This window comes from Salvia splendens, chromosome 10 (assembly GCF_004379255.2).
Source record: "Salvia splendens isolate huo1 chromosome 10, SspV2, whole genome shotgun sequence".
Lineage (NCBI taxonomy): Eukaryota > Viridiplantae > Streptophyta > Magnoliopsida > Lamiales > Lamiaceae > Salvia > Salvia splendens.
In genome coordinates this window covers 8706547-8733858 of record NC_056041.1, presented here as the reverse complement: position 1 = coordinate 8733858, position 27312 = coordinate 8706547, and the positions used below count along the sequence as shown (strand labels likewise).

Here is a 27312-nt window from a genome sequence, read left to right as displayed (position 1 = left end):
TGACAGTTTTTATTAGTTCAAAGAGGTGTTTAGACAAGAGTTAATTTTACTTTCTTCTTCTATAAAAGGTTTTATGTAGAATTGGTACAGTAAATGAAAAATAAGAAAATTAATATTAATGTATTATTAAGGGGCACAACATATTAGAAATATAAATTTATCATAAATAGAGTATATTCTATTTTTTTAGGTGGATTAAAATAGAAAAATTAAAATATTTTTTATAGATGTGGATGAAGTGTTCATTATTCGCTCTTATCCCACACTGGAATCGGCCCAACCAACAAGACTAGACTTTTACTTCGAATATATTCTATATAGACATATATTTAATGAGGGTGTTGATATATTTCAAACTTTGTTAAATGTATGTTTGACTTTGTAACGATCAGATTTTGAGAATAAACTGCATATTGTAAAAGACTAAAAGTCACTAGTACAAAACCCTCGTTTGAGTTATTCAGTGAAAGTTATTAAGATTTTGAGAATAAACTGGAGATTGTAAACGAATCCATTATCACACATCTCAATGCCCACTAAAACTATAAACAACGCATTTGTTAATTGTTACTCCATAAACTGTATACTCGTACAAATAAATAGTAGTAAAAGGATTCCACATGTCTTGACTCTTGATACGTGTTAGATGCCAAGTCTTAGATTAGACAACAAAATTCGTTATCCAATTTCAACCTATAATTTTGTAGAAGTAGATTAGTCGTCATTATAGAAAAGCAAAAACCAGAGAACGGTCAAATAGTAGATTTAGCGACTTTTTCTATTTCTAAAACCGCTATCCACAGGTTTGTATTTTTCCTCCCAAACCATTACTTACTAATTAATATATATATATAGGGTGATGATCAAAGTATATCTAATATTAAGTGTATAATTAGAGAACAAATCTCAGCCACATATCTTAATACTCCAAATTAATCATATAGCTTAGCTATTTTTACATGTTTTAAATAAAAACAAATTAATAAGGGCATTTTTGGAATCTGTATTCAACTCCATTGTCTCCTTCAAATTTCCAACTCCAATTTCAGAAAAAATTGGGCTTCTATTCACACTCTTTTCCCTCTCCCCTCTCTTCCTTCTCTCCCCAGCCTTCGCCGCCGAGCTCAAACATGGGAGGTGTCCGACCAACTGCTGCAGAGGTTAATGACGGCATACCTCTCGCCGGCGAAAAGGCGGTAGACGCCGGTGCACAATTTTTTCTGAAATCCAGAGGAGATCAAACAAGTTTGTTCTCAATATTTTGCATTATTAGAGAATGATTAAGATTGTGGATTTGGTGATAGTTAAATTAAAATAAAATAATTGTAGGATCGTGGATACACTGCGGGTACCACTTGTCGACGTCGATCGTAGCTCCGACGTTGCTGAGCCTTCCACGGGTACCACGTGGCGAGGGTGTCGATGATCCTGTGGCTGGTGCTGATGGCGGTGGTGTTCGTCGGAAATATGACTAGGGCGGTGTTGTATGTGATGAGGAAGTATGGGTATCTTGAGGAGAAGGAGAGAGAGGTGATTGTATATGAGGAGGAAGAGGATGAGCTTTGATTGAATGGATTATATGTATGTTTTGATCTTGTGTTTCTTCATGTTTTTGTTGTAAATTTGCATTGATTGTTAAGCAGCTGATTGGCATTTTCTGTACGTATAACTTGAATCAAGGTTTGTCAAAAAATAAACTTATCTTAGAAGAATCATTCTATCAATCCAATCACTCCAAACATATTACTAACAAAAATACATGAGATTCAACTTAAAACTAATTATTCCATTTGTCAAATTTGCTAACAATTACTATTGTATATACTACTCACATAATTTGCCAATGGATATGAACCCTTGAATTTGCCGTAGGCAGTGGAATCATCCAATATGACGAAAGTTGAGAACATTATTCATGGTGAAATTAAATACTCATATTTGATGTGCCAACAAAACACATCACTCTTATTATGATTTTACTTCACTCTTGTTCACAAAACACATCACTCTTATTATGATTTCACTTCACTCTTGTTCACAAAACACATCACTCTTATTATGATTTCACTTCACTCTTGTTCACAAAACACATCACTCTTATTATGATTTCACTTCACTCTTGTTCACAAAACACATCACTCTTATTATGATTTCACTTCACTCTTGTTTACAAAACACATCACTCTTATTATGATTTTACTTCACTCTTGTTCACAAAACACATCACTCTTATTATGATTTCACTTCACTCTTGTTCACAAAACACATCACTCTTATTATGATTTCACTTCACTCTTGTTCACAAAACACATCACTCTTATTATGATTTCACTTCACTCTTGTTCACAAAACACATCACTCTTATTATGATTTTACTTCACTCTGGTTCACAAAACACATCACTCTTATTATGATTTCACTTAACTCTTGTTTACAAAACACATCACTCTTGTTTACAAAACACATCACTCTTATTATGATTTTACTTCACTCTTGTTCACAAAACACATCACTCTTATTATGATTGCACTTCACTCTTGTTCACAAAACACATCACTCTTATTATGATTTCACTTCACTCTTGTTCACAAAACACATCACTCTTATTATGATTTTACTTCACTCTTGCTCACAAAACACATCACTCGTATTATGATTTTACTTCACTCTTGTTCACAAAACACATCACTCGTATTATGATTTTACTTCACTCTTGTTCACAAAACACATCACTCTTATTATGATATCGCTTCACTCTTATTCACAAAACACATCACTCTTATTATGATTTTACTTCACTCTTATTAACAAAAAAAAAACACGGATGCGAAATGTCAAAGGTGAAATTTTTTGCAGAATTCAGAGACCAACTCTTTTTTATTAATCACCAATCAAGGATATAATGTATATGAAATACAAATCCAGTAATGCAATCTTTAAAACATGTGTTAATTAATATATATAGTACATATATCTGAGATCAAAATTCAAAACAAATCACCAAACAAATGAGCCCATCCAAATATCTCTACCACGCTGAACCTGAAAAATGTTTCTGGTTTTCCTAATCTTCATCAATTTCTCATCAGCCCTTTCAACATGTTCTCTCCAATTCTCCCAGTAAGAGCTTCTACACTATCGATCTCCTCTGATTTTGTTGCAATTGAAAACAATGGCTGACTGATTCTGAGAAAAAAGCAGAAGGAAGAATCAGCCACCGCGATGGCGAAAGCTAAAGAGGATTTATTGGAAAGCGGCTCCGGCAGCGAGCACATCGAAGGAGCGTCGGGCAACGAGCAGGAGGCGGAGCAGCAGCCCCCGCCAAAATCAAACGCTACCACCGCCACACCGCCCGCAAGATCCAAGAGATGGAATCATGCGCCTCTCTCTCTCTCTCTCTAGAAATGCAATTAACAAGATCAATAGCGGCGGAGATGAGGGAGCGGGCGTGGCCAATGGCGGGGAAGCCATTGACGGTGCTGAAGTTGCAGGAGACATAAACGGGGACGAAGAAAAAGTCGGCCTCCCATGGCTCGAACGTACGAATATCACTGCTCAACAAGACTCGGTGGATGGCCACCTCCGCCGCGAATAGATGGCTGTTGCACCGCTTGTTTGCTAGCCAGTCGGAGTTGAATTTCGGTGGCAATTCGTAGACGTAGACTTTCATTCAATTGAGTGGCCATTTACCACAGATCTTTACTTTTGACCATAATACCCCTGCATTTTTATTATAGAGTAAATTTATGATTAATGGAACTAATATCTCCTTAAATTCAAAAATTAATACTAACCCTTGATTTTTTTGATCTTGTGGCTATAATTTGTTCTCTAGTTATTTGGTTAAGGGGTGTTTGTCATAGATCACTACCATATATATATATATATATATATATATATATGGATGTATTCATTTCCTTTTTGTATCTTTTGTTCTTTGTTCTTTTTAATCTCAGCCCCACGATTTTGTCATCTGACGGTTAGATTGGTGCCACGTGTCATTTAATAATGCAGATTTTCAGTTGAATAATGCACACCGACTAATAATGCACAATTATAGTGTAATAATGCAGATTTTCAATTGAATAATGCACACCGACTAATAATGCAACATTATAGTGTAATAATGCAGATCATCTGGACCGTTGATGAATGAGATCTAACGGACCATATTAAGAAGAATAAAGGATCTAAGGGATGAATAGGAGAATAACGCTCCCATATATATATATATATATATATATATATATATATATATATATATATATATATATATGAGGTGCGTTAAAATGATAACCATATTTTATGGTGATAACCTAATAACTTATCATTTTATGGGTCAAAAATATCATTTTTACTAAAAATGATATTTATGCACTATAAAATGATATTTTTTCAGCATGCATAGAATAATACTTTTAATCCATAAAATGATATTCTATTTTATAAAATGATATATTTCGTCCATAGAATGATAGGTTATTAGGTTATCACCATAAATATGGATTATCATATGATCACATCTATATATTCTGATTTTTTCACATTAACCATCTCTCCCTTCCACAACAATCTCGTTTCCCAGAATTAGGGCTGGGAAAATTACCGAAATACCGCACTTACCGTACCGAAAAAATATCAAAAATACTAAATTTTTGGTATACCGTACTTTTCGGTACGGTATCATACCGTACCGACAGTTTTAGGTACGGTAAATGTATGCATTTTGTATATACCGCGTTATACCGCATCATACCGCAATTGCGGTATATACCGCTGATTTACGGTATATACTGGTATAACACGGTATACCGCAAATACGGTATATACCGTAATTGGTGGTATATGCCGCAGATATACCATATTTAACATATTTATTATTTATAAAATATATTATTATATAATTTTATTAAACATAATTGAATGGATTTTGAATATCATGAACTATGTTTGCTTTGTGATTGATTTTTATCACTTTGAATATTTCCTAGATGTTTAAAATGATATTTTTGCTATTTAATGCATGAATGTTAGATTTTGACATGCGTTATTCGGTATACCGTACCGTGATTTCGGCATACCGCATATTGCCGTATACCGAAATCACGGTACGATATACCGAAATGTTGGTAAGGTAACGATATCTAAATTTTGGTATACCGACTTTTCGGTATACCGAAAAAAGCGGTACGGTAAAGGTAAGGTTTTTGGTCATACCGCACTTTTCGGTACGGTATGCGGTATGACAATTTCGGCATGGTATACCGTACCGTTCCAACCCTACCCTGAATCAAAAATCTGTTTGATTTTTTTGAAATGGCCTCCAAATTGCGTTCTCAGGAGGCTCATTCATGGAAAAGTAAGATTTCCAATTTTCTCCTTCCATTTCTTGAATTTTACATGCTTGATTAATCTTCTTTTTTTTTTGCAAATTATTGAAGAAGCAAAAATTTGGCGAAGAGCTCAATAACGTCAAGGCGGGAGGAGGATGGTGTTGATATTAAGCTTACGCCGTTGTCGGCTGTGGCGGACGCGTTTGAGGACCTCTGCGCCACGGTGAACGCCGGCAGCTTCGACGGCGATCTCGATTTGACGAGCTTCTGCGACGCATGCTCTCTTGTCTCTGTTCTTTACCTGCCTTGGCACTGCCTTCAAATTTGCAGAGTTAGAATATGGTGCTAAGGTATCCATCTCATTCATGACCATCTTTTCTTCTATAAACTATAATTAACCTCAATTCATGGTTTTCAGGTGGGTGGGCTTAAAGGAGCAATCAAAACGGGCTTAACATTAAATAGAATAATAGATCATGACATAAAACAAGGCACGGTTAGGACACAAGGAAGTCTTACTCGTCAGCTGCGAAGGGTGAGACAGGGCATTGATCTCATCTCAACTCTGTTCAAGAATTTTCTCAACTCAGAGTATGTTTTGCTGCAAACTATATTATAAACAAGATTCATTCATACATAATCATGGCTAATCGGATCACATTTTGACATCGCAGTGTTCCGAGTTTGAAAGAAGCAGCCTCGTCGGCTTATGCCAAAACGTGCGCCCCTTACCACACTTGGGCTGTGAGAACAGCTGCTTCTGCTGGGATGTATGCTCTTCCTACAAGGGAACAGCTGCTCGTCAAACTAAACGAAACTCGTGAGTTCTCAAATTCCCCTTATTCATTTCTGCAGAGTGCGATCTTGCCCTAAAACGACGGTTTTCTTAACAGATGAATCGGCAGAGAGGGAGATGAGAAGATTCATCAAAGCCTCAGATCCTATCATAGAATACATTGACAAGCTCTACACTGTAAGGAATATCAGCTTGGATTGGTGAGGCTGTGGAGGTTCAGATGGGTGATGTTCTGCGCTTATAGGTTAGAGAAATTATGTGTAGAACTAACAGTTGAGGTATCCATTTAATAGGTGACCAAATGGTACATGTATATTATAGTATATGCAATGTCATACCATTTATAACATCAGTAAGTTATGCTAATCTTCATTATAAGAAAACCTTCTGCATCAATTTCATAAAAAATTTGGGAAATGGACATCATCCTCCTCAAATAGACGATTCAAAACTGCCTTCAATAAATTTGATTGCAAGAGTATAATATCAGAGGCAAAGAATCAAACACTAGACTCTTCAGTTGGCTTCACTTTATTCAGTGTAATGCCCTGCAAGACTTCTAACCAGCCATCTTTCGTCTACATTGTCAAGCTTTCGGGGTTCAGGATGATTTTCGCGAATGTTTGGAGGAAGGCAGCTAAGTCAGCACCATATATTATTCTGTGGTCAGCTGTAACATTCACCTAAAAAGGAAGTTTTTGGATATCATATATTGCTAGCAAGCCAAGGAAATTGAATAATTCCTCATAAACAATAGCACTAACTACAATAAGGCCCTGTTTGCTATGAAATTGTGCATGTGCTACTATACAACCAACTCAAAAAATATAAATTTAGATTTTAGACAAAGTTTGGTGAAGTTACCAGCATCTGGTTTTTAATGGTGAAGAACCCTTCTTTGTCAGCTACAACGGTAGGCTTTGATGCCCCCACAGCCATTATAGCTCCCTGTACAAATAACTTGGTAAACAATCATTACTTTACAATATACTATAATGTTATATTTAGACCATCACCTGTCCTGGAGGAAGTATAGCATCAAATCTATCCACTCCAAACATGCCCAAATTAGATAATGTGAAAGTCCCTACATATTGGTAATGTGATTCAGTCTCAATGCCATATGTGTTCTCCAAATTAATACAGATCCAACTCTATGTGTACACTACCTGAATTGTATTCTTGGGGCTGAAGTTGCTTCGCTCGTGCCTTTTCAACTAGCTCCTTCCACTTCTTAGACAATAGATATAAATCCAACTAGAACAACAGCACACAACCAAGTTATGATCTTGCAACAACAGTTGCCAAATAACAAGAGAATCAAGTAGCAAATTCATGCACTGCACCTTATCCGCATCTTGAAGCACTGGTGTGATCAACCCATCATCCATGGCCACAGCCACAGCGATATTTACACTGCTGTTGTAAGTAAAGCTTTTCCCATCTTTACACGTTGCATTCACCACCGGATGTTGAACCAGTGCCATTGCTGCAGCTTTTGCTAACAAGGCAGTCATGGTAACACCCTTTGCCTTCACCTATTATCAATTTAATAAGTCACATTACTTATTAATCTACCAAATTCATACCACACACCATAATTACTGGACATGAAAATCCTTCAATCATAAAGTTCTGAATTTCTATAAGCTATGGAAAACCAAATCTATTCAAGTCAGCAACCTTTTAATCAAATGTGTACGAGCATCAATGGATTAAATCACATCACAAACTCATCAACTCATACCACAGCATAATAATTAAACATGAAATTCCTTCATTCCTAAAGTTATGAATCATCAATCAACTATGGAAACCCTAACTTATTCAATTGAATTAGGGAATTTGAGATTGAATTGAGCAAATGTACCTTCTTATACAGAGCATCGAGCGCATCCGTTGCAATGGGATAACCAACTCTAAAAGTCGGCACGGAGAGACTCTCGATCATATTCCTCGATACCGCCGCCTGCATTGTCGTAAACGGCACTATTTTCGCCCCTGGGATCTCAGGATAACTCGCTGCAGCCTTAGGCGGAGATGCCGCTGCAGGAGCCACAGGCGCCGCCGCTGCAACCACATTTGCCTTTGGCGCCGGCGCGATTCCAGCCGCTTTCTCCACATCCTCCGGCGTAACTCTACCGAACGGCCCCGTCCCCACCAATTTAGTGATATCCACCTTATGCTGCTTCGCTAATTTCTTCGCGAAAGGCGTCGCCACCAGCTTCCCCGGCGTCACAGCGGCCACCGGAGCTGGAGCTGGAGCTTCAGCTCTCGGAGCAACAGGAGCCGGCTCCTCGACCGCCGGCGGCGGCGCGGAGGGCGACTGCGCGGCGGCTTTAGCCCTAGCTTCGGCGATTTCGGCCTCGGTCTCGGCTAGAAGGCCAATCGCGGCGCCGACGGGAGCCGTCTCGCCCTCGTTGACCACGATTGCGGCGAGAATTCCGTCGTAGAAGGTCTCGACGTCCATGTCGGCCTTGTCGGATTCGACGACGACGACGGATTCGCCCTTGGAGAGGACGTCGCCCTCGGATTTGACCCAACTGACGATTTTGCCCTCGGTCATGGTGGAGCTGAGGGCGGGCATGAAGATCTCGCGGATCTTGGCTTGGACGAGGGGGAGGCGGGCGGAGCGGGGGCGAAGGAGGAATGCGGAGGGGCGGAGGAAGGGGGTGGGGGAGGAGACGGAGGAGGAGAAAGAGAGGGAAGCCATTGCGATGGATGAAAGCGGTGGCGGCAGTGGTAGTGTACAAGTAGTTCGCCTGCCAACTGTGTATCAATTCCACACATTTTATGTCATAAAATGGATTTTATTAATGTGCAACTTTATCAAATTTTCATTTTGAGAGATAAAAAAGAGAGAATTACAATTTTTATTAATGGATTATAATTTGCAAAATGCAAAAGTGAGATACACATATGCAAAACAGATCACACAATCATGCAATATTAGTTTTAACACTTGGTTTTATGCAATGTAAGTAAAAATTACCATGCTAACTAGAGTCCACCAAATAAACACTTCAGTTTTGGCAATATCAGCGTGTAATAATTCAAAAATATGTTAAACTAATAGATTAAACAAAAAATATAATACAGTTAGTAATAAGCCCTTAGATTGATTAAACAAGAAAGATAATGCAGCCAAAGTTGTTTGAATCCTCTTCATTTGCGTTTGCAGCTAATACTCAAAAACAACCAAAGTGGAAATAATACTACTCTAATGTTAGTTCTCAAAATGTTATATCTCTACACTCTCGACATCTCTCTACATCTTCATCTTCATCTTCATCTTCATCTTCATCTTCATCTTCATCTTCATCTTCTCTCCCTACATCTTCTTTGTGCCCCTACCACTCTTCTCCCTTCTCCTTCCCCTACGACGCCGGGCTAGACCCGCGGCCAGTGCTGCCAGCACCATAGATGCAGAATTCTTCTCCCCATCGACTGGATCTGCCTCATTCTCCTCCCCACCGACCAGAGCAGCCTCATTCGGATATTGAAGAGATTGAAATGTAGTTAATAGATAATAAGACCACATTATCAAAGAGAGAAAATTCATAAAATATAAATTGAATAATTTTAAGAGACATTCCAAAATAACAAAATAATCTATTTTATAGGGACAAATGAAATATACGAATAAAATATTATTATGTGTTCTTATCGTATGGATGAATATTATTAAGTGTTCTTATTCTATTATGTCTTGTTTCATATTCGAAGTATCAATTTCGTTCCGTGCTTCTGTGGCTGATTGTACAGCATGGAATGTTGTTTCTCACATCCACAATATTTTATTAAAAAAAATTAATATTTAATATTTTGATTTATGATTAAATTATTATTCTATGAGAGCATCTTCTACTGTGTAATCAGCCACAGCACGGGATCCAAACTTGTGTGGAGAAGATTTATCAAAGAATTATTAAACCCCGAAACAAGTAAAATTAGGTTTATATTTCCAAGTGTATTTATTTTGTGCTGGACTGGGTTGACATGACTGTGTATGGGCCGCATGTTTGTGTTGGTCGTAGTAATGGCCCATGTAGGCCAATCTAATCAATTTTGAGAGAAATTTAAGGTTGAAAACTACACTGTGTTTCTCCAATTTCTATGAGTTCTGTGATCCACTGAATTTAACAGCAAATATCGTAACCAAATTTAGGTTGCATTGAACATACATATCCAATTGCAAAGGGCCTAATATTCGTGTACTGATGAAAGTGGTAGAGAAGTTAATGTTTAAGGCTAAATTTAAGGGTGCGACAATTAAAATTAAAATCATTTATCGATAACAAAAAAAAAATGAGCAAAGGGTCTGATAAAATACCAAAAATAAGGCGTAAATACCAATTAATGCCGAATATTAAATTCCATAAATACAAATAAAATAAATAAGGTGAGCAGAATGCAGATAAATTACATCAGTACTTATATATGTACATAAATAATTTTGCATGCAACAGCGTAATAAAGGTTGATAGGGAAAATGTGAGACATCTAACAAATTGGGCATAGGATAATTATATAACACAGAATTTTATGTGTGATACAGTTAAATATAGATCCAAACTCATATTTAAAAAATATATTCAAGTTTCACATATATTGACGACAAAAAATATACTAATATTAAACTCTAATTCGAATCTCGAACAACGCAACACCTTGAGAAATAAAGTTGTTATTATAGCCAATGACAAAGTTGATATTTGTGGACCATTGCACATGCTATTCATTTCACACAAACCCCACCACTTTTTTGGAACGGAATTAATGATGAAATTTATAGTAGAATGATGCTAAATGGCTATAATGTGGCCGGCTATAAAGAGTTAATTTAGTCCATTTATATGTATAAAAAAATTAGAATTACTGATATAAACTTATATGTGTGTGAATGGACTTGTAAGTTGATACTTATCTTTGAATTTCATTACGTAAAACATATTAATATCACGAATTACTGTATACGTTGAGCAACAATCAAGAAATGACAGTAGTAATAAGTTGAGCAAAAACTACGAAAGAGCAACACTAACATGTTGAGCAAAATATAATGAAGATGATATAAAAGTAAAATCAAGTAGTATTAAACCAAAAATTTGAAAAAAAATCAATTTTTTTTTGTTATTTAATTAATTTATGGTTGGCCATAATGTGGCCGCATAGCTTTATTCTTTATAGTAATGGGTATTGAAATTGGGTGATGCTAAATGGCCATGTGGCCGGCCATAAAGAGTTAATTTAGTCCATTTACATGTATAAAAAAATTAGAATTACCGATATAAACTTATATGTGTGTGAATGGACTTGTGAGTTGATACTTATCTTTGAATTCCATTACGTAAAACACATTAATATCACGAATTACTGTGTACGTTGAGCAACAATCAAGAAATGATAGTAGTAATAAGTTGAGTAAAAACTACGAAAGAGCAACACTAACATGTTGAACAACATATAATGAATATGATATAAAAGTATAATGAAGTAGTATTAAACCAAAAATTTGAAAAAAAAATCATTTTTTTATTATTTAATTAATTTATGACTTGCCATAATGTGCCGTATAGCTGAAATTCTACTACTTGCCGTTGGAAACAGCGAAGAAAATATCAAAAGACAAGTTGCAGACGCTACATTAATTTCAACGTGAACGTGGGTCCAAGTTTGGCGTTTTTGTCTTCATTTTTTTTTCATTCTTGGACTAGGTATTTACTGCGTTTGGAGCTGATGTTGTTTTTCATAGCAAAATAATTTAATTATAAATTTATATATTTTTATATTTTTTTATAAAACATTATGAAGCTGAGAAACGGTGCAATCAGTCATAACAAGAGATCCAAACTCGTATTTACTAGACAATTTATTAATTTTAATCTGTAGTATTCATAAAATGTATCCCTTTTTAAATCATATTGTATTTCAACTTGCTGAGTCTATCGGTTTCAAATAAATATTTTCTAAAATATAATAAAATAAATTTATTTTTCAAAAGATACAAGCTATATCATGATTTCATTATTAGAGTGAAATCTTGATAATAAAATTGATAAAAGTTGGAATATAATTGGAATAAAATAAATATAATATTGCGATTGCATATAGTAAAAACTCGGTACTATTATTGTACGGTATGAAACAATACAATATATCATCTCCGTCCCCAAAGAATATGCACTTTGGGTTCGACAAAGATTTTCATGTAGAATTGGTAGAGTAAGAGAGAGGTAGAGAGAAAAAAGTAATTATAGTATTGTTAGAGAAGAATGAGTTTCGCCTCATTAGAGATAAAAAAAATTTCAAAATTAGAAAGTGCATATTCTTACGAGACGGACTAAACAGAAAATAGGGCATATTCTTGTGGGACTGAGGGGTATCATATTTTGGCATGACACATAATGAAAAAGTTTTTGCAATAATACTACATTTTCATTCGATAAATAAGATTATATGAGCCTAAATAAACATCCGTCACAAACTTAAAATTGTAATCTGATAGTATGTTATCGAATTTCAAATGCATGTAGCTTAACTCGGACTACATACACCCTACAAGCAAGTTAGCAGCTTCAAAATTGGATTTTAATTTATAACTCTTGAAATAACATAAAAGATTAAATCTAACTTATTTCCGGACATTTTATTAAATATTATAGCCTAAGAGCATCCACATCGGAGAGCAGGCTCCGTCCGTCCGTGCCGCTGACAGGACACGCTTGTCCGCCGCTACGCTCTTGCCGCAGGCACGGACGTGCTCTTAGCTAAGAGCACGTCCGTGCCAGCGAGCAGGGTGATGTGACACGTTTCTATTGGTCGTTGATATTTTCTTTTTTTTAAAAAATATCGAAAATAATACTAACAATTAAAAAATATATATATTTTCAGATTCCCATAAATATACAGATTTTATTAGTACCATTTTTTTGAATTTTTTTAAAAAAATTAATCCCAAAATCATATATAAATACACACATTCATCATCCATTTGGGCGAAATTCGGCTACTGAGTAGTGGGTTTTTTTAATTTCATGAATTTAATTATGTAATTTTTAATTTTTAGGATTTAAATTATGTAATTTTTAATTTTTAAGACTTTAATTATGTAATTTCTAGGATTCAATTATGTAATTTTTAATTTTTGTAATTTGTAATATTATTTCTGTTATTTTTAATGAATTATAATTTTGTGGAAATGTTTTTATTTAAATTGAATAATGGAATAGTGGGGCCCTTGTGCTCGTCCCTGCAGAAGAGCACGGATGTGGGTGTTGTGCTATTGCCTAAGAGCATGGAGTAAAAGTGGGGCCGGACACACATCCGTGCTCGTTGGCAGCACGGTTGTGGACGCTCTAAAGCCACGTTAACTTGTCATGGACGCTCTAAAACCACGTTAACTTGTCAATCAACGAATTAGCACTCCACTCCACCTACTACTCCATAAACATCGAAGGGCAAAAACGGCATAATCACTACATAAATTTGGTTGGCAAAAGTTGAAGCAGAAAAATATTAATTGTCATAAATATATAGTCGATGGAACTGCCAATAATTGCAAAACCATTAATGGATAACTAACTACTGTGAATCATTAACATTTAAATATTATGTGTCCATGTAACATGTATGTAAAGTAGGTGACTGTGGCACGTCATGTTTCCCGCCTCACGCCGGCCGCTTGGAGATATCCCTTTTGACTTGCGATAGTTATTTGCATTTCTGACGCATGCCATGTTCATGGAAGATAGAATCATGAGCTTCACTTCTTAGAATCAATTTACTCCTATTATCTTTTTCTTCTTCTCCTTATCTCTCAAATTCATTCCAAAATTCCTTCTAGGCCGTTAGTGGCTGGAATCGTGTCATGGGTCCATTTGTACTTAATTAGGGCTATATTGTAGGAACAATTACACTTCCTAGCAAGTCGATGAGTTCGACGGTATGTTAAACCCAACAAATCGTTGGAAATGTCGATAGGTCAGAGGCTCCCCAACGGATTGTTGGGTTGGACCAAGCAGTTCATTTTTTCCTTGTTTGATCATGAACTCCGCCTTTCGTCACTTTTTGACCCTATTTAAACTCTCTTTTTATGTATATCTTTCACAAATTGGTCAAACTACTAACATGGTAAAGATACAGACACAATCATGTCATTTCTTGGCATATGATCGAAATTATGCAAGTCTACTAATTAAAACCATACAAAATCTAAGCGCATCACCATCTTTGTCAAAGCTAATTTTTGCTATTTGTCTTGGAAATAATGCGTAATTGAAAAAGAAAAATATAGTTAAGCTCAATAGCCCATATAAAACTAATTCAATGGAAAAGAAAATGATGGAAATTATAATGATAATGTCGGAAATAAATACACTGAACTGATTTACTATTTCATCCGTACCATCTAAGATGACACGTTTTCCTTTAGCATGTCCTATATAAAATGACACACTTCTATTTTTAGTAAGAATAAAACAAATTATCTCTCCAATTAATACACCCAACAATTTTTCTCTTTCAATTAAAATATTTAACTCACCTTTTTCTCTTCATTTAATACTTACACATATCTTTTTTCTCTTAAATTAAATACATTAAGTAGTACTCCTAATTTCTAAAATTTCGTACCGACCAAGTTATTTTAATTGAGACAGATGGAATAATCTACCATAATCTAAAGTGCAAGTTTGATGAAAAATCCTTAATGCCCTTTTTGGAGGGAAAATGGAAAGATGAGTGTCTTCTATTTAAAAATAATTTTTTAAGGCAAAAAAAATTGGACAAATAATAGCCCAATAAAATGCTAACTTCTTGAAGAAGTTTTAAAACACATTTAAATAGTGCACTACCATTAAAAAAAATTTATAATTAAGTTATTAATTTATATATTAATTAGACTTATATTTGAGTTAAATTGGAATTGTGCTAGAGAGTTTAGTTTGCCTTCCATTTATTTAGGTTAAAATTGAGATTTAATCATTTATTACAATATTTTTTCTCCGAATTAATTCACAAGCTAAATGACAACACATATATGTAATGCTTACAATCTCCATCCTATATTTACTCAATTAAAGTTTTAAATTCTTATATTTTAATTTGCCTCTAATTAAACAATACTACTAAGTTTATAGATTAAACTAAGGAATAAGATGACATTATATATATTTAAAATTAAATCTAACTTATAAAGTCTGTATAACTTCTTAATATAAAGAGTAGTGTAAATTCTCACATTATTCAAAACAAACATAATGCATAAAATATTATCGTTATTTTAAGTGATAGTAGTAATTTACTTTTTATACGTATATGTGGCGGGAAGTAAGAAATTTATTCTTTCCAATATAAAAAATTCATTTAGTCTTTGGCAATGTATATCAAGTTATGCTATGGTCTGAAATTAAAAGAAAGAAATAAACAGTCAACTAAAATGTGATTATTGGATAATAAAAATTTTCTAACTTGACTTCTCATAGAAGTTTTAAATTTATATGATTTAAATTATTCATATATTTAATGTGGATATGTTTAATATTCCATATATTAAGCTATTAAATTAATATATTAATTTGCCTTTTATTTCGATTAATGACTTTCATAACACTTTCAATAAACATCTTTACTCACACATATTTTCTTTATTTGTATATCTTATTCTAATTAATTAATACTCTTAGATCATTAGTCACACATCTTATTTTTGTCATTAATTTTATTATTTTTACTTCACTTAGATTATAAATTAAAATTGCATAAATGTTTCATTCAATGGGGAGTAGTAAATTCTTCATTTGAGTGAGACAAGATAAATACATTTCTGTTTTTTTAAATCTCCATATTGCTTTCAATTCTTATTTTCTATATATTTATTATATTTTATATTCATTATTTGAAACTCTTATGTCCCGTGCATAGCTCGGGTGTTAATACTAGTATTATGTAACACTAGGGAAAAGTGATATTCAAAGTCTATTTTAGTTTCGATCCAAAATATTCACCATTATTTTATTTATTTTTTTATTATAGTTATTGCCGTATTTTGTGGTAGTAAGAGCATCCGCAACGGAGGACGTCCTGGCGGACGTCCGCGATTAGGCGTGCGAGGGGCGGACGCGGACGTCGGCTGCGGACACCGCATATCCACGGCTTTCCGACGACGTCTGTCGGGACGTCCGCCATTGCGGTGCCACGACGGATGTCCTGGTTTTTAATTTTTTTTATAAAAAAACTCTATATATATGGCTCGTTGCAAACTCTATATATACGGCTCATTGCAAACTCTATATATACGATTTTTTAAAAAACTCAAACGCATGTATTATCGTTCGAAATGAAGGCCTAAAACAAAAACATATCATACCTCGTTCGGCTAGCGGTAAACTATAGAGCTTTAAGACATAACATGTACTTTGTTCGAATCGTTTTTTGGTTTGAGATGAGTTTTTTTTGGTGAACTATGTATTTTTGTTAATATAAATATGTATGTTTTTTTTAAAAATAAAATCGTTGCATTTTTCCCGTATTTGTGTCGAAATTTTAATTCTGTAAATTATATATTTGTGAATTTGTGAATTTTTATTATTGTGGATGTCCGCCGGGATGTCCGCCATTGTGCAGTGAGATGTTCTTATGGCGTGACAGTGCAGTGGGAGGTCCTTATGACGTGGCAAAAGGTGTATTTGGAAAGTTCGCCGAGATATCCGCGCCACTGTGGATGCTCTGACAAGTTCATAACCATGCAACTACTACATTAGAGAATAAGGAATAGTTGAAGGGCCTATCTACAAAAGAAATAGTATGACGCACGTACCTTCGGGCGAGATTCCTCCGTATCATTGCGGCGCCCAAACACAATCTCAGCCGTCTGTTTCAGTCGCGATACCCTAGGCCGCCTTCTATATAAACTCATTTCAAACCGAATTTCAATTTTAAAAGTGAAAAGGATAGCTAACTCATTTTCTTCTCTCTATCCCCTTTTACTTTATCCACTAATTTCGAAATTAATTCCATTGATGGGTGCTATGGCGATGAATAATACGACGACGGCGTATGCCGGTTGGGAGGAGGTGTTGTTGTCGACGGAGAAGGGGCGGCGGGAGGTTCACTATTATCTCAAACGCTGCGGCGGTAGAGATCTTGTGGTTGTTGGGAAGGAGAAGAGCGCTAGGCATATGTCGTATCATTACAAGATTAGGGATAACAAATTGGTGCCCTCGATTTTGAGCGGCGCTTCGGGGGTGAAGTTGAGGTCGAGACGAGAGGTCGTCGACTGGCTGGAATCAATAATTTCAGGTTCCATTCATTTTCATTTTGTTGATTGTCTGGGCTGATTTGTCTTTTCTCCATGAAATGTAAGTTGTTGGGGTAAAAGTGTTTCATTTCGGTGGTGGTGAGTTAGTTCCTAGTTTTGTTTTGTTAAAAATTTTCCATTCTTTTACGTTGTTGATATGATTTTCTTCGAATTGAGTTTCGATGTTTTGTTCTCGATTTTGACCGTCATGTGAATCTGGATATGCTCTTTTGCAGTCTCAGCTATGTGAGCTTTTAATGGTTTTCCACTTTTTTATATGGGATATATTTCCGATTTAAATTGAAAAGGTTGAGTTTAAGTTCTGGCGGGATCTGTGGGAAATGGGTGGAAAAATTGTTATTCTTGCTGCATCTTTTATGTTTGACCAAATATACTCCATGAACGAAATGAATTTTTGGTTCTGGTTGTTGAGGTGTTTTCTCCGTTTGGTGTCTTCTTTTATTGCGGCTACAGTTTTGGGTAAAGCAATGGCCTGAGCCCTAAGGGAACAAGTTTCTATATTTACTTGCCATAAGTTAGCGCAGCCTTGTCTCCGGGATGGATGATGGATCTGTCTTTTGTCTGAATTATAAGTATATCTTTAGCCCTATTCTCCATGGTGCTTAATATAGCTGTGGAATTTAGGAGGTTGGTTGCACTGTGTTTATGAGAAATCATTTTACTTTGAATATCCTTTTCTTTAACCTTTCTCTTGTTCAATCCTGAAAAAACCATCTCAACTCCTTTGATGCTCGCAGAGACTTATGAGAGCTAGTTGAGAGATTCAGAACCCAACTTCCTTTTATGATTTTATCGGTGAACATCTGAAAGTTCTTAATTTTTCTATCTTTGATTTGTGGTGATCATAATTTAATGAAGCTTCTAGAAGGTGGTTCTTTCTTGTTAGGCTAATTGTTACCTATGCTTTCAGGTGACCAGCCTAATAGTTCTAGACAATTTGGAAGTAGTATGGATAGGAATTTGGATGATGACGTTATTGAGGTTAGTTAATGACATGGTTTCTGTTTGTGCTTATGGTTAGTGATTATATTGGTCCATGTGTCTCATTTTGCTTGATCTTTTTAGGATGTTATGAAACAGAAGTTAGGTCAGTATAAAGCTGAATCTGTGTGGATAGGTTCTTCGTGGATGTGCCGGAAAAGGCGTAGTCATTATCAATCATTCTGTCGGAATGGAGCTGTGATTTCTGTAAGCACAATTCCCAAATTCGCTGCTTTTACTGGCATGCAAGTATTTTCATTTTGTGCTTTAATATTACCTCTTCTATTGCTTTTTAAGTAAAAATCTTCCCTTGGCTTGCAGGCTCAGGAATTTGTGTATGTATTGGCTGAAGAAGGCAAAAGACTTATTGCTTACTTAGATGATATGTACGAAGATATCAAAGGAAACAAGATGGTTGTGGTACGATGGTTTCACAAAATTGATGAGGTTGGTTTTGTTTTACCTCATGATTATAATGACAGAGAGATTTTCTTTTCTCTGTGTCTTCAAGATCTCAGCATAGAATGCATTGATGGACTAGCAACAGTTCTCAGTCCAGAACATTATGAGAAATACATAAGCGAAGCAACAAATACAGTGTTGATGCCTTTTGTGTGCTCTAAACTCTTTGATAATGATGATGTCAAGCCTTTTGACATAACACGAGTTAAAGGTTATTGGAAGCAGGAAATATTCAGGAAGTCAAAAAGAACTGTTGGCGAGTCTGTTGGATTAAAACCCAACAAGAGAATTCGCTGGTCTAAAGAGAGTGAGCTATATTCAAAGTCCCCTGACAATGGAGAGTCTGTTGTGACCAGTTTACAAGTCATTCGTGGCACTTCTCTAGACTGTAAAGTGGGGGTAAAAAAAGGTAATAAGAAGGAATATGGCTCCTGTGTATTGTTGCCAGCTCGAGAAAATGCTCCACCACCCAAGTTTGATCAATATTTGGCTGTCGGCTCCCAAGTTGAGGTGCTTTCTCAAGATAGTGGCATCAGGGGCTGCTGGTTCAGGGCTTTGATTATTAAGAATCACAAAGATAAGGTCAAAATACAGTACAATGATGTCAAGGATGCAGTTGACAATTCAAAAAATTTAGAGGTAAGGATGATGTTAGTTATTGTGCTTTAGTAATTAAAGTAGGATTCTTTGTTGGAGTTATTAATTTGTTCTTTCATTATATGCAGGAGTGGATCTTGGCCTCTCGAATCGCTAGACCAGATGCATTTGGTATTCGTTTGTCTGGAAGGACCACTATTAGACCAACCCTGTCTTCTGAAAAGGGTAACATATCTTGTGCAGTAACTATCGGCACTGTTGTTGATGCTTGGCGGCATGATGGATGGTGGGAAGGGATTGTTGTGAAGAAAGAATCTGAGGATAAGATTAATGTCTATTTCCCAGGTGTGTATGATTAGCTTCCCCGTTATTTGACTTCATTTTTGTGTTGTTTTATCTGAATAACTCTATATACTAATACTGATATCGACATGATCATTGTAATAGACGAAAAGCAAGAGTGTACGTTCAATGCTGGTGATTTGAGGCATTCAAATGAGTGGTTCGACAATACGTGGCAAAATATCAAGCAAAGGCTGGATGTTGTATCGGCTCTCTATGGCAGGGACAAAATATCTGATACCAATAAAGATGAGTTGCCTTCATTCGATAACAGAGAAGTCGCTGCTGCTTCCTTGAACGATGATGCTTTGCATCAGAAAATGATCAAAACAGGCGATCCAATGCCAGTTCGAGATGGTAAAGTGGTAGTTGAGTCTCAAGCTTTCAGAGACCTCACAAAAGATTGTCTGCTTGGTCAGCTGCGATGGAGATCATCAGGGAAAAGAAGACGCTCTCGAAGCCCTGTCAAGGCCGGAGTGGAGGCAGGGTTGCCTACATTCGTGGGGTTCTTTGTGAACTCAACCTTGAAGTTAGATCCAGACAACTGCAGATCTTCAAGAGATTCTCGTTTGAGTTCATCTGTCGTCCCACCATTGTCAAACTTGGTTATGTCAAGGTGATGCTCCCCAGTTTCTGGTGCACATATGCAGCTGTTGTTCAACCTGACTTAGGGTGTAGATTTCCTTAATTTTGTGTAGAGAGAGATGTTTAGAAAATCGAGAGGAGCTTGCCCCGTGTATAAATTAGGTGACCTGAGTGTGCCATGTTGCTCTCAGATCCTAGGCAGTTTTGGTGTAGCAAAAAAGCTTTAGGGATGTATCTGGATTTCTACTCAAATCCGTTGTAGACTGTAATTATTCTTTTTAAATCAAAGTTTTGTAAGTTGTTCCGTTCAGCTTCTAATGAAATCGTGCGTTATTCTAAATTTTCTCTTGAAGCACACATACACATTTGTTGCTCAAAATGAAATAAAATATCCAATTTCTTGCAGTTTATAAAGTCTCTTAAAATAAATTTCTAGAGATCCTCTGTCTAAGTCGTCGCCGTGTGGAGAATGATCACTCCACAAAATAACACTAAAAAAATTGGTTGTCCAAGTCAAATATGTTTATTAACTCTATTTCTATTTCTATTTCTATTTCTATTTCTATTTCAAGAATGTTGTCACGCATTTCAAGAAGCTCTAAACGAGTACTTATCCAAAATAAGAAGATAGTTTTTTTATCTGCTGAGACAGTCTTAATCTAGACGACCTTCCACCCAAATACAATCCTTTTACCCATATTATTACCTAATCCAAAATCGACATGATTGGTTTATTACAGCTAATTATGAGTGGTAATTAAGATTGCTGAATCTTCAAAGCAACATTAGCCCAATAATTATTGTATTAAGAATTAAAGCCACTGTGGGGGCCCTTGATCAACTTAAAGCTCTTTTTGTCAACTCCATCACATTTTCACCACTTTGGCAAACATCTATATATTACTAGTATATCAGTGTGTGTGTGTGTTTTATCTGAAAAATTCCCTTCCTTAGATAGCGTCGTTGTTAGTGTTGCCAACTAAAAAAAATGAGCTTTTCCAGTATCCTTTATTTGTGATCCTTTTTGCCTTGTTTGATTAGTATTAGTAAGCTACAAGGCATGTCTCTGGGCAGATGGAAGAGGGAAGAGGCCTCCATGGCCACCTTCCACGGCCGCCGCCTCTCCGAGACCACCCTCGCCGCCGTGGAATCACTGGCCCTGCCCCTTGTAAGATACTATATACATTCATTATAACCTTTTTTTTGCAATTTTTTTATATGTTGTGGGTGGTTAAATTTCAGGTGCAAGAAGTGGTGTTTTTGGCTGATTTCCGGTGCCCCAAGTGCCAGAGGAGGGTGGCGGAGATTATGGCCAAAATGAATGGTATCTAAAATTCTACCATAGGATTCTCTTCGCTGGCCTGCTAATTTCTTCTTCACAAATTGACTTTTTCCTTTCTAGTGACATCTAAATTATATCTTCGGTTTTCTTGACTACTTACATAATTTGAGGGATGGCTAACTTCCTATAATTAATTGCGTGGGTGATTAATTTTTATTACTCCATTTTTTATGGAGATCGGACAAAATTTGAACTCCAAATCTTGTTTTTTTTTTTGGAAGGAAAAGTTGGGAGAATGAAGTTGTCTCTGCTCATAATGAACCAATTTTCACTCACAGTCTTTTCACCTACTAAATTCCAAGATTTTAATATACTGACAAAGAATCACAGCTTGTGCGATAGCTATTTTTCTTTTCTTTTCTTTTTCCCTGCTTTTGTTTTGTTATGGTGATGGAAGTAAACATGTGTCGATGTCATAGTAGCATCTAAATAATTGCTGGTTTCTGCTAAGCAGGGGAAACTCAATCGGTGGTGATTAGTGTTTTGGAGAAGACGGTGACGCTGACGCTGACGTGTGAGGGAAAGCCGGCCAGCCGGAGCTCAAGGAGCAAGACTCCCCTATTGTTGCGCCTATTGCGCTATTCTTGCAATTAACTTCTAACCTAAATATAAAATTTATGTACATGAGGATCAAGACACATTTACTAGTGCATATTTGTAAATAATATTCTGTCACAATTGAACCATGTTTGGAACATTTCTTTCTTTTTTATTTTATTTGAAGAAATAAAAACAAATTTGGTAAACAAGTGATGCGTAGCATATTTCCTATACTTTTCCCCCGTAGACTAAACATTTCTATGTTAATTGTAACTAACCAAGTCGTGTTTCGAGTGTAATTTTGGGTGTTAGAAGCTGGAAGTGCGTCAGAAAGGTACAGCTGAGAAGGCAGAAGAATCACCCGGTCGGGTGAATTTCCAGGCTTTGAACACCCGGCCGGGTGGAATGGTTTGTGCATGAGGAGTCCAGAAGAATCACCCGGCCGGGTGATTCACACTTTCCAAAACACCCGGTCGGGTGAAATTGTCGAGAGGTCCAGAAGCTAAACGCCCGGTCGGGCGTTTCTACCTTTTGATTTCGCCCGACCGGGCGTTCGGAGTTTCAAGCAGTTTTCAGCAGTTTCACTCGACGGTTGAGGCATAAAAACAAGGAAAAAAGGAATCAGAAGGGTGCGACACAGGAGATTAGAGAGAAAAACATAGAGAAAGGAGGAGAGGAAGAAGAGAAGGAAGGCATTCCGGCCATTATTCCGACCATCTATTCCCGAATCCCGACTCCACTCGACGAGAGCAACACACCTATGGTTTTGTTTCTACATTCTACCATGTGTATAGGCTAGACTCTCTTTGTTGCTCCAAGTTGTAATCTAGGCTTGTATATTTGTTTTAACACCTTGAATCGTACGTTTGATACCAACAAAGTATTTGATAATTAAAATGCTACGTTTTTGGCTAATGATGTAGTGTTGTTAAATCTTAATTATCGTCTCTTTAACATAGCTTAGGATTGATCGTTTGTTGGTATGCTATCGAATTAGAACTGTTCAGGGGATAAATTGATAGTGGATTAGGTAAGTAATTATAGTAGACGACGTTTGTTCCCGCGCATCCGCAGGAATTAAATGTCGTTGAAAGTTGGTTCATGGAACAAGTGTTCAGCTGACTGTGAACTATACGTCGTAGACATGTTCAGTGCACGCGATTAGGTTGATAATTATAATCTCGTCGTATGTTTCATTGTAAATGGTGTAAAACAACGCAAGCTTAGAGAGCAACTTGGAGTGACTTGTCTTTCTCGTGTTAAAAATCTCATTTCAGTAGCTTAAGTTAGTTAACCATCTCGAAATAACAAAATCTTTATATGCTTTGTGTAGTCATATTAAGTGTAAGCAATCTCGCCTCCCTGTGGATCGACACTTGAAATACTACTACGATACTGTATTCTTGCAGTAGTGTAGTATTATTAGAGTTAAAATAATTGAACTTGATAATCTTTATACTTTGATTAAGAACTCTAAAATATTGCATCAAGTTTTGGCGCCATTGCCGGGGAGGCAATAGCTTGTTTATGCTTAATTGTTTTAGTTTTTATTTTATTTTGTTTGATTTTTCTTTTTGAGTTTTATAGGTACATTGTTCGTGTTCTACGGTGTGATAGCCATCTACCACGTCCGGACTTGAAGACGATGGGCTGTATTATTTTTGGTAATATTTAGCTAACTCTTAGTTTAGTTTTTAGGTAGTTTAGTTTTTCACTTAAGCACACACTTTTTATAGTACTTACCCCGAAGTTGTTGAGAGGTCTCGCTTTCGGTAATTAGGAAATATATTGTGTTTGTGCTTGGTGTATTTTCTGTTGTGTAGGTAATAAAAAAAATAAATAAATAAAAATAGTGAATGCACACAAGGTCACAGGGTACACCACCGTTTGGACTACTCTGTTATCAAAGAAGAAGAAGGGTCAGAGGTTCAGAGTTTGAGATTTTTCCGGACTATCCGAGTCCAATCAGAAGTAACTCACTCTTTGGGTTAAGTGCAGAAAGAGATCAAGAGTCGGATACTGAATCAATGGCAGAGAACAATGAGATTCCACCACCCGTGGGAAGGTTTGGCGACACTCTTAGGTCGGGAATTGAGTACCCGGGGGAGTTCGCTTATGCAAACGACAACGTCAACATTCCACCTCACTACATTAGTTTGGTGAATGGAGGAAATCTTTTCCACGGACGGGATGAGGAAGATCCGGTGAGCCACCTCAATGCCTTTTATGAGCTAACAAACTCGCATAGACCTCCAAACGTGGAGCATCATCGGATTAAGAGAGCCCTATTTCCGTTATCGTTGAGGGAGAAAGCAAGAGCATGGTATGACTCTCTACCGGGCTACAACATAGCAACATTCCAAGAGTTGAAGACTTTGTTCCTCTTGGAATACAACTCTCCAATGAAGATTGAGAAGTTGAGAGAGGAGATCACTTCATTCCGACAGAAGTATGATGAATCTTTTGCGGAAGCATGGAAGAGATTCACGGAGATGATAAGGAAATGCCCAAGTCATGGACTAGCTCCGGGGCATGACCTTTTAAAATTCTACAAAGGTCTCAACAATGAGGGCACGGGACTAGTCACTGCAGGCTCAAACGGGAACTTGGATGATTTGACGCATGATGAGGTGAGAGCCTTGTTCCAAAGGTTGGCCAACAATCAAAGGAATTGGCATAATCCAAGAAGAGCGGCTGAGAAGGTAGAAGATACATTTGGTGCTACCAAAGATGCGGAAAGAGTGACAGCCATTGAGGCTCAATTGGCGGACATTAGTACCCAGATGTCTTCAATAACGAAAGCAGTGAAATCTCTTCAACTAACTCCTCAACCTCAAGCAGTGACCGTTATGAAGTGTGGGTTGTGTCAAGGTGGACATCATACTGATCAATGTCCAAGTCTTCAAGGGCCACCAGTGGAGGACGTGAACTACATTGGTAACCATCATCAAGGTTTCAACCAAAGCAACCAATACAACAATCAGCAGAATTGGAGGCCTCGACAAGCAACCTGGAATCAAGCTGCTCCTAGCAACACTTCGGGGACTCAATGGAGGAACAACACTCAACCTCCGGGTTATGAGAAGAAGCCATCAGTCGAGGATAAATTGGGACAGATTCTCTCATTTATGACTAAGAGTCAAAGGGAGAATGAGAATTTCAAAGAGAAGACGGTGGAAAAGTTTGGTCAGATGGAAGCTACAATGAGGAACCTCGAGACTCAAATCGGGCAGCTAGCTACATCATCACATACAAGAATCCCAAATATCATCCCAAGCAATACGGTGCCCAATCCTAAGGGCTATGAGCAGTGCAAGGCGGTTAAGCTAAGAAGTGGTCGCGAGTTAGGTTCGACACGATTAATTGACGGCCAAGGTACTTCCGGCATCTCACACGCGGGGGCGGATAAGATGTTAGGCTTGTATTCCTCGCACACACGGGCGGACGAGGTATGTAAGGGAGGTCCCAAATTGGTGCAGGGTGCCCAACATGGTCAAGTTCAGGCTGCATCTGGCAGCAAGAAGTATGGTGAAGAATCCGATTCGAGTGGAAAAATTCGAGTAGAGAAGGATATCCGCAAAAAGATCCCGCTAAGTCCGGCAATGGACCCGAAGTGTCCATTTAATTTTCCAGATTTTATCCCCCCGCCTCCTTTCCCAATCGAGAAGAAGAAGACAAAGAAAATAACTCAAGAGAAAGGACTCGATTGGATGATGAGTATCATTAAGAAAGTCAGAGTAGATGTGTCCTTAGTGGATTTGTTCCTACACTTTCCTAAATTCTCCAAGTTTTTTAAGGACCTTATCGCAAAAAAGGAGAAGATACAAGAGGATGGTGTGGTGAGATTGAGCGCATTTTGCTCACAATTGGTGAAGGGGAAGATACCTGCGAAGAGACGAGACCCTGGGAGTTGTGTGATCCCATGTGAGATGGGAGATAAAAAGTTCCCAAAGTGCCTACTTGATCAAGGCTCGGGAATATCATTGATGGCTCTGAAGACGACGAGGTCAATCGGTCTACAAGCGAGGATTGAGTCAATCGATATTGAGCTACAATTGGCGGATCACTCAATTGTGAAGCCACTAGGGATCATCAAGGATGTCTTGGTGAAGGTGGACAAGTTTGTACTCCCGGTCGACTTTATTGTCCTAGAGATGGAAGAGGACAAGGACATGCCTATCCTCTTTGGTAGGCCATTCTTAGCGACCGGGGATGTTGTGATTAAGACCAAGACAAACACGGTGGTGTTTCGAGTAGATGGTGAAGAGCTGGTGATCGAGCAAGAGAAGGCGGATAAGCGCCTATGGGAGCTTGGATAGAGGTAGACAAGGATGAAGAAGGTCGAGCCAACGACTATAAACAAAGGCGCTGATTGGGAGGCAACCCAAGTTTTTATGTTTTTATTTTTGGTTTCATATGTTGGAGGTTTTGTTTGCACAATTCTTTCCTCTAACATTTATTTTGAATTGAGTGTTTCTTTTTGTAGGTTTGTTTCTTTTTGTAGGAGCATCATGGAGAACGGATTGGGGCTTAGGAGGAAGCACACCTGCAAAGGATTTTTACAACCACCCTCCCACCCGAATGCACTATGGACGTCATCTCAAGTTTGGGGGAGTTTTCTTTCCCTTTACTTTATTTGTCTTCTTTGCATGCATTGAGGACAATGATGCATTCAAGTTTGGGGGGGTTGTGAATGATTTGTGATGTATATTTTTGGGTGTATTGTATGATAAAGATGTTTTGAATCTATGTATTTGACGGGTGCATGCTTTATCTTCGGCTTTCTGGTTAGGAAATCTTGCTTAATTTTACTTGAACTTTGAAGCTTAGGATGAATGGAATGGGTGCATGAATTTATTTGAAAGAGCATGTTGTGATTACAACCGATTTCTTGAGTTGAGGAGAGTATGAAAATCGCATGTCTTGTGGAAATTATTTTGGGTTGATTTGCTTTATCGAGTGAACTGCTTGCGTTCGTTTGTGTTAACGATTTGGGAGGATAAGGCACTAGGAT

The 27312-nt window shown here is 37.0% G+C and overlaps 5 protein-coding genes and 1 non-coding gene across 8 annotated transcripts; 4 read left to right on the top strand and 2 right to left on the bottom strand.

Annotated features, from left to right (window-relative positions):
* Nucleotides 1-5123: 5123 nt before the first annotated feature.
* LOC121752575 (ACD11 homolog protein-like) lies at nt 5124-6380 on the top strand. The gene is made up of 5 exons (XM_042147701.1): nt 5124-5134; nt 5442-5664; nt 5752-5924; nt 6008-6153; nt 6227-6380. The coding sequence occupies exons 1-5, from the start codon at nt 5124-5126 to the stop codon at nt 6331-6333; spliced, it is 660 nt and encodes a 219-aa protein (XP_042003635.1). The 3' UTR covers nt 6334-6380.
* A 121-nt stretch (nt 6381-6501) lies between these two features.
* Nucleotides 6502-8891, bottom strand: LOC121752515 (dihydrolipoyllysine-residue acetyltransferase component 4 of pyruvate dehydrogenase complex, chloroplastic-like). The gene is made up of 6 exons (XM_042147632.1): nt 8000-8891; nt 7476-7667; nt 7299-7386; nt 7146-7216; nt 6994-7077; nt 6502-6812 (listed from the first exon to the last, which is right to left on the bottom strand). The coding sequence occupies exons 1-6, from the start codon at nt 8840-8842 to the stop codon at nt 6708-6710; spliced, it is 1383 nt and encodes a 460-aa protein (XP_042003566.1). The 5' UTR covers nt 8843-8891; the 3' UTR covers nt 6502-6707.
* Nucleotides 8892-17084: 8193 nt separating this feature from the next.
* Nucleotides 17085-20756, top strand: LOC121752510. 3 transcript variants are annotated; one of them, XM_042147623.1, is made up of 6 exons: nt 17085-17430; nt 18360-18430; nt 18515-18637; nt 18752-19531; nt 19618-19834; nt 19937-20756. In XM_042147623.1, the coding sequence occupies exons 1-6, from the start codon at nt 17151-17153 to the stop codon at nt 20449-20451; spliced, it is 1986 nt and encodes a 661-aa protein (XP_042003557.1). In that variant the 5' UTR covers nt 17085-17150; the 3' UTR covers nt 20452-20756. The 3 variants fall into 3 exon arrangements, with proteins under 3 accessions (XP_042003557.1, XP_042003558.1, XP_042003559.1); XM_042147624.1 differs by having other exon boundaries at nt 17085-18076; nt 18187-18430; XM_042147625.1 differs by having other exon boundaries at nt 17085-18244.
* A 521-nt stretch (nt 20757-21277) lies between these two features.
* On the top strand, nt 21278-22504 carry LOC121750373. Its single transcript, XM_042144896.1, has 3 exons — nt 21278-21584; nt 21659-21740; nt 22213-22504. Exons 1-3 carry the CDS (start codon nt 21477-21479, stop codon nt 22350-22352), a joined length of 330 nt encoding a protein of 109 aa, XP_042000830.1. The 5' UTR covers nt 21278-21476; the 3' UTR covers nt 22353-22504.
* Nucleotides 22505-24325: 1821 nt separating this feature from the next.
* LOC121752574 lies at nt 24326-26617 on the top strand. Its single transcript, XM_042147700.1, has 2 exons — nt 24326-25303; nt 25415-26617. Exons 1-2 carry the CDS (start codon nt 24326-24328, stop codon nt 26615-26617), a joined length of 2181 nt encoding a protein of 726 aa, XP_042003634.1.
* LOC121753459 lies at nt 24713-24819 on the bottom strand. Its single transcript, XR_006040433.1, has one exon. It is a non-coding gene; the product is annotated as a small nucleolar RNA R71 (small nucleolar RNA).
* Nucleotides 26618-27312: the final 695 nt, after the last annotated feature.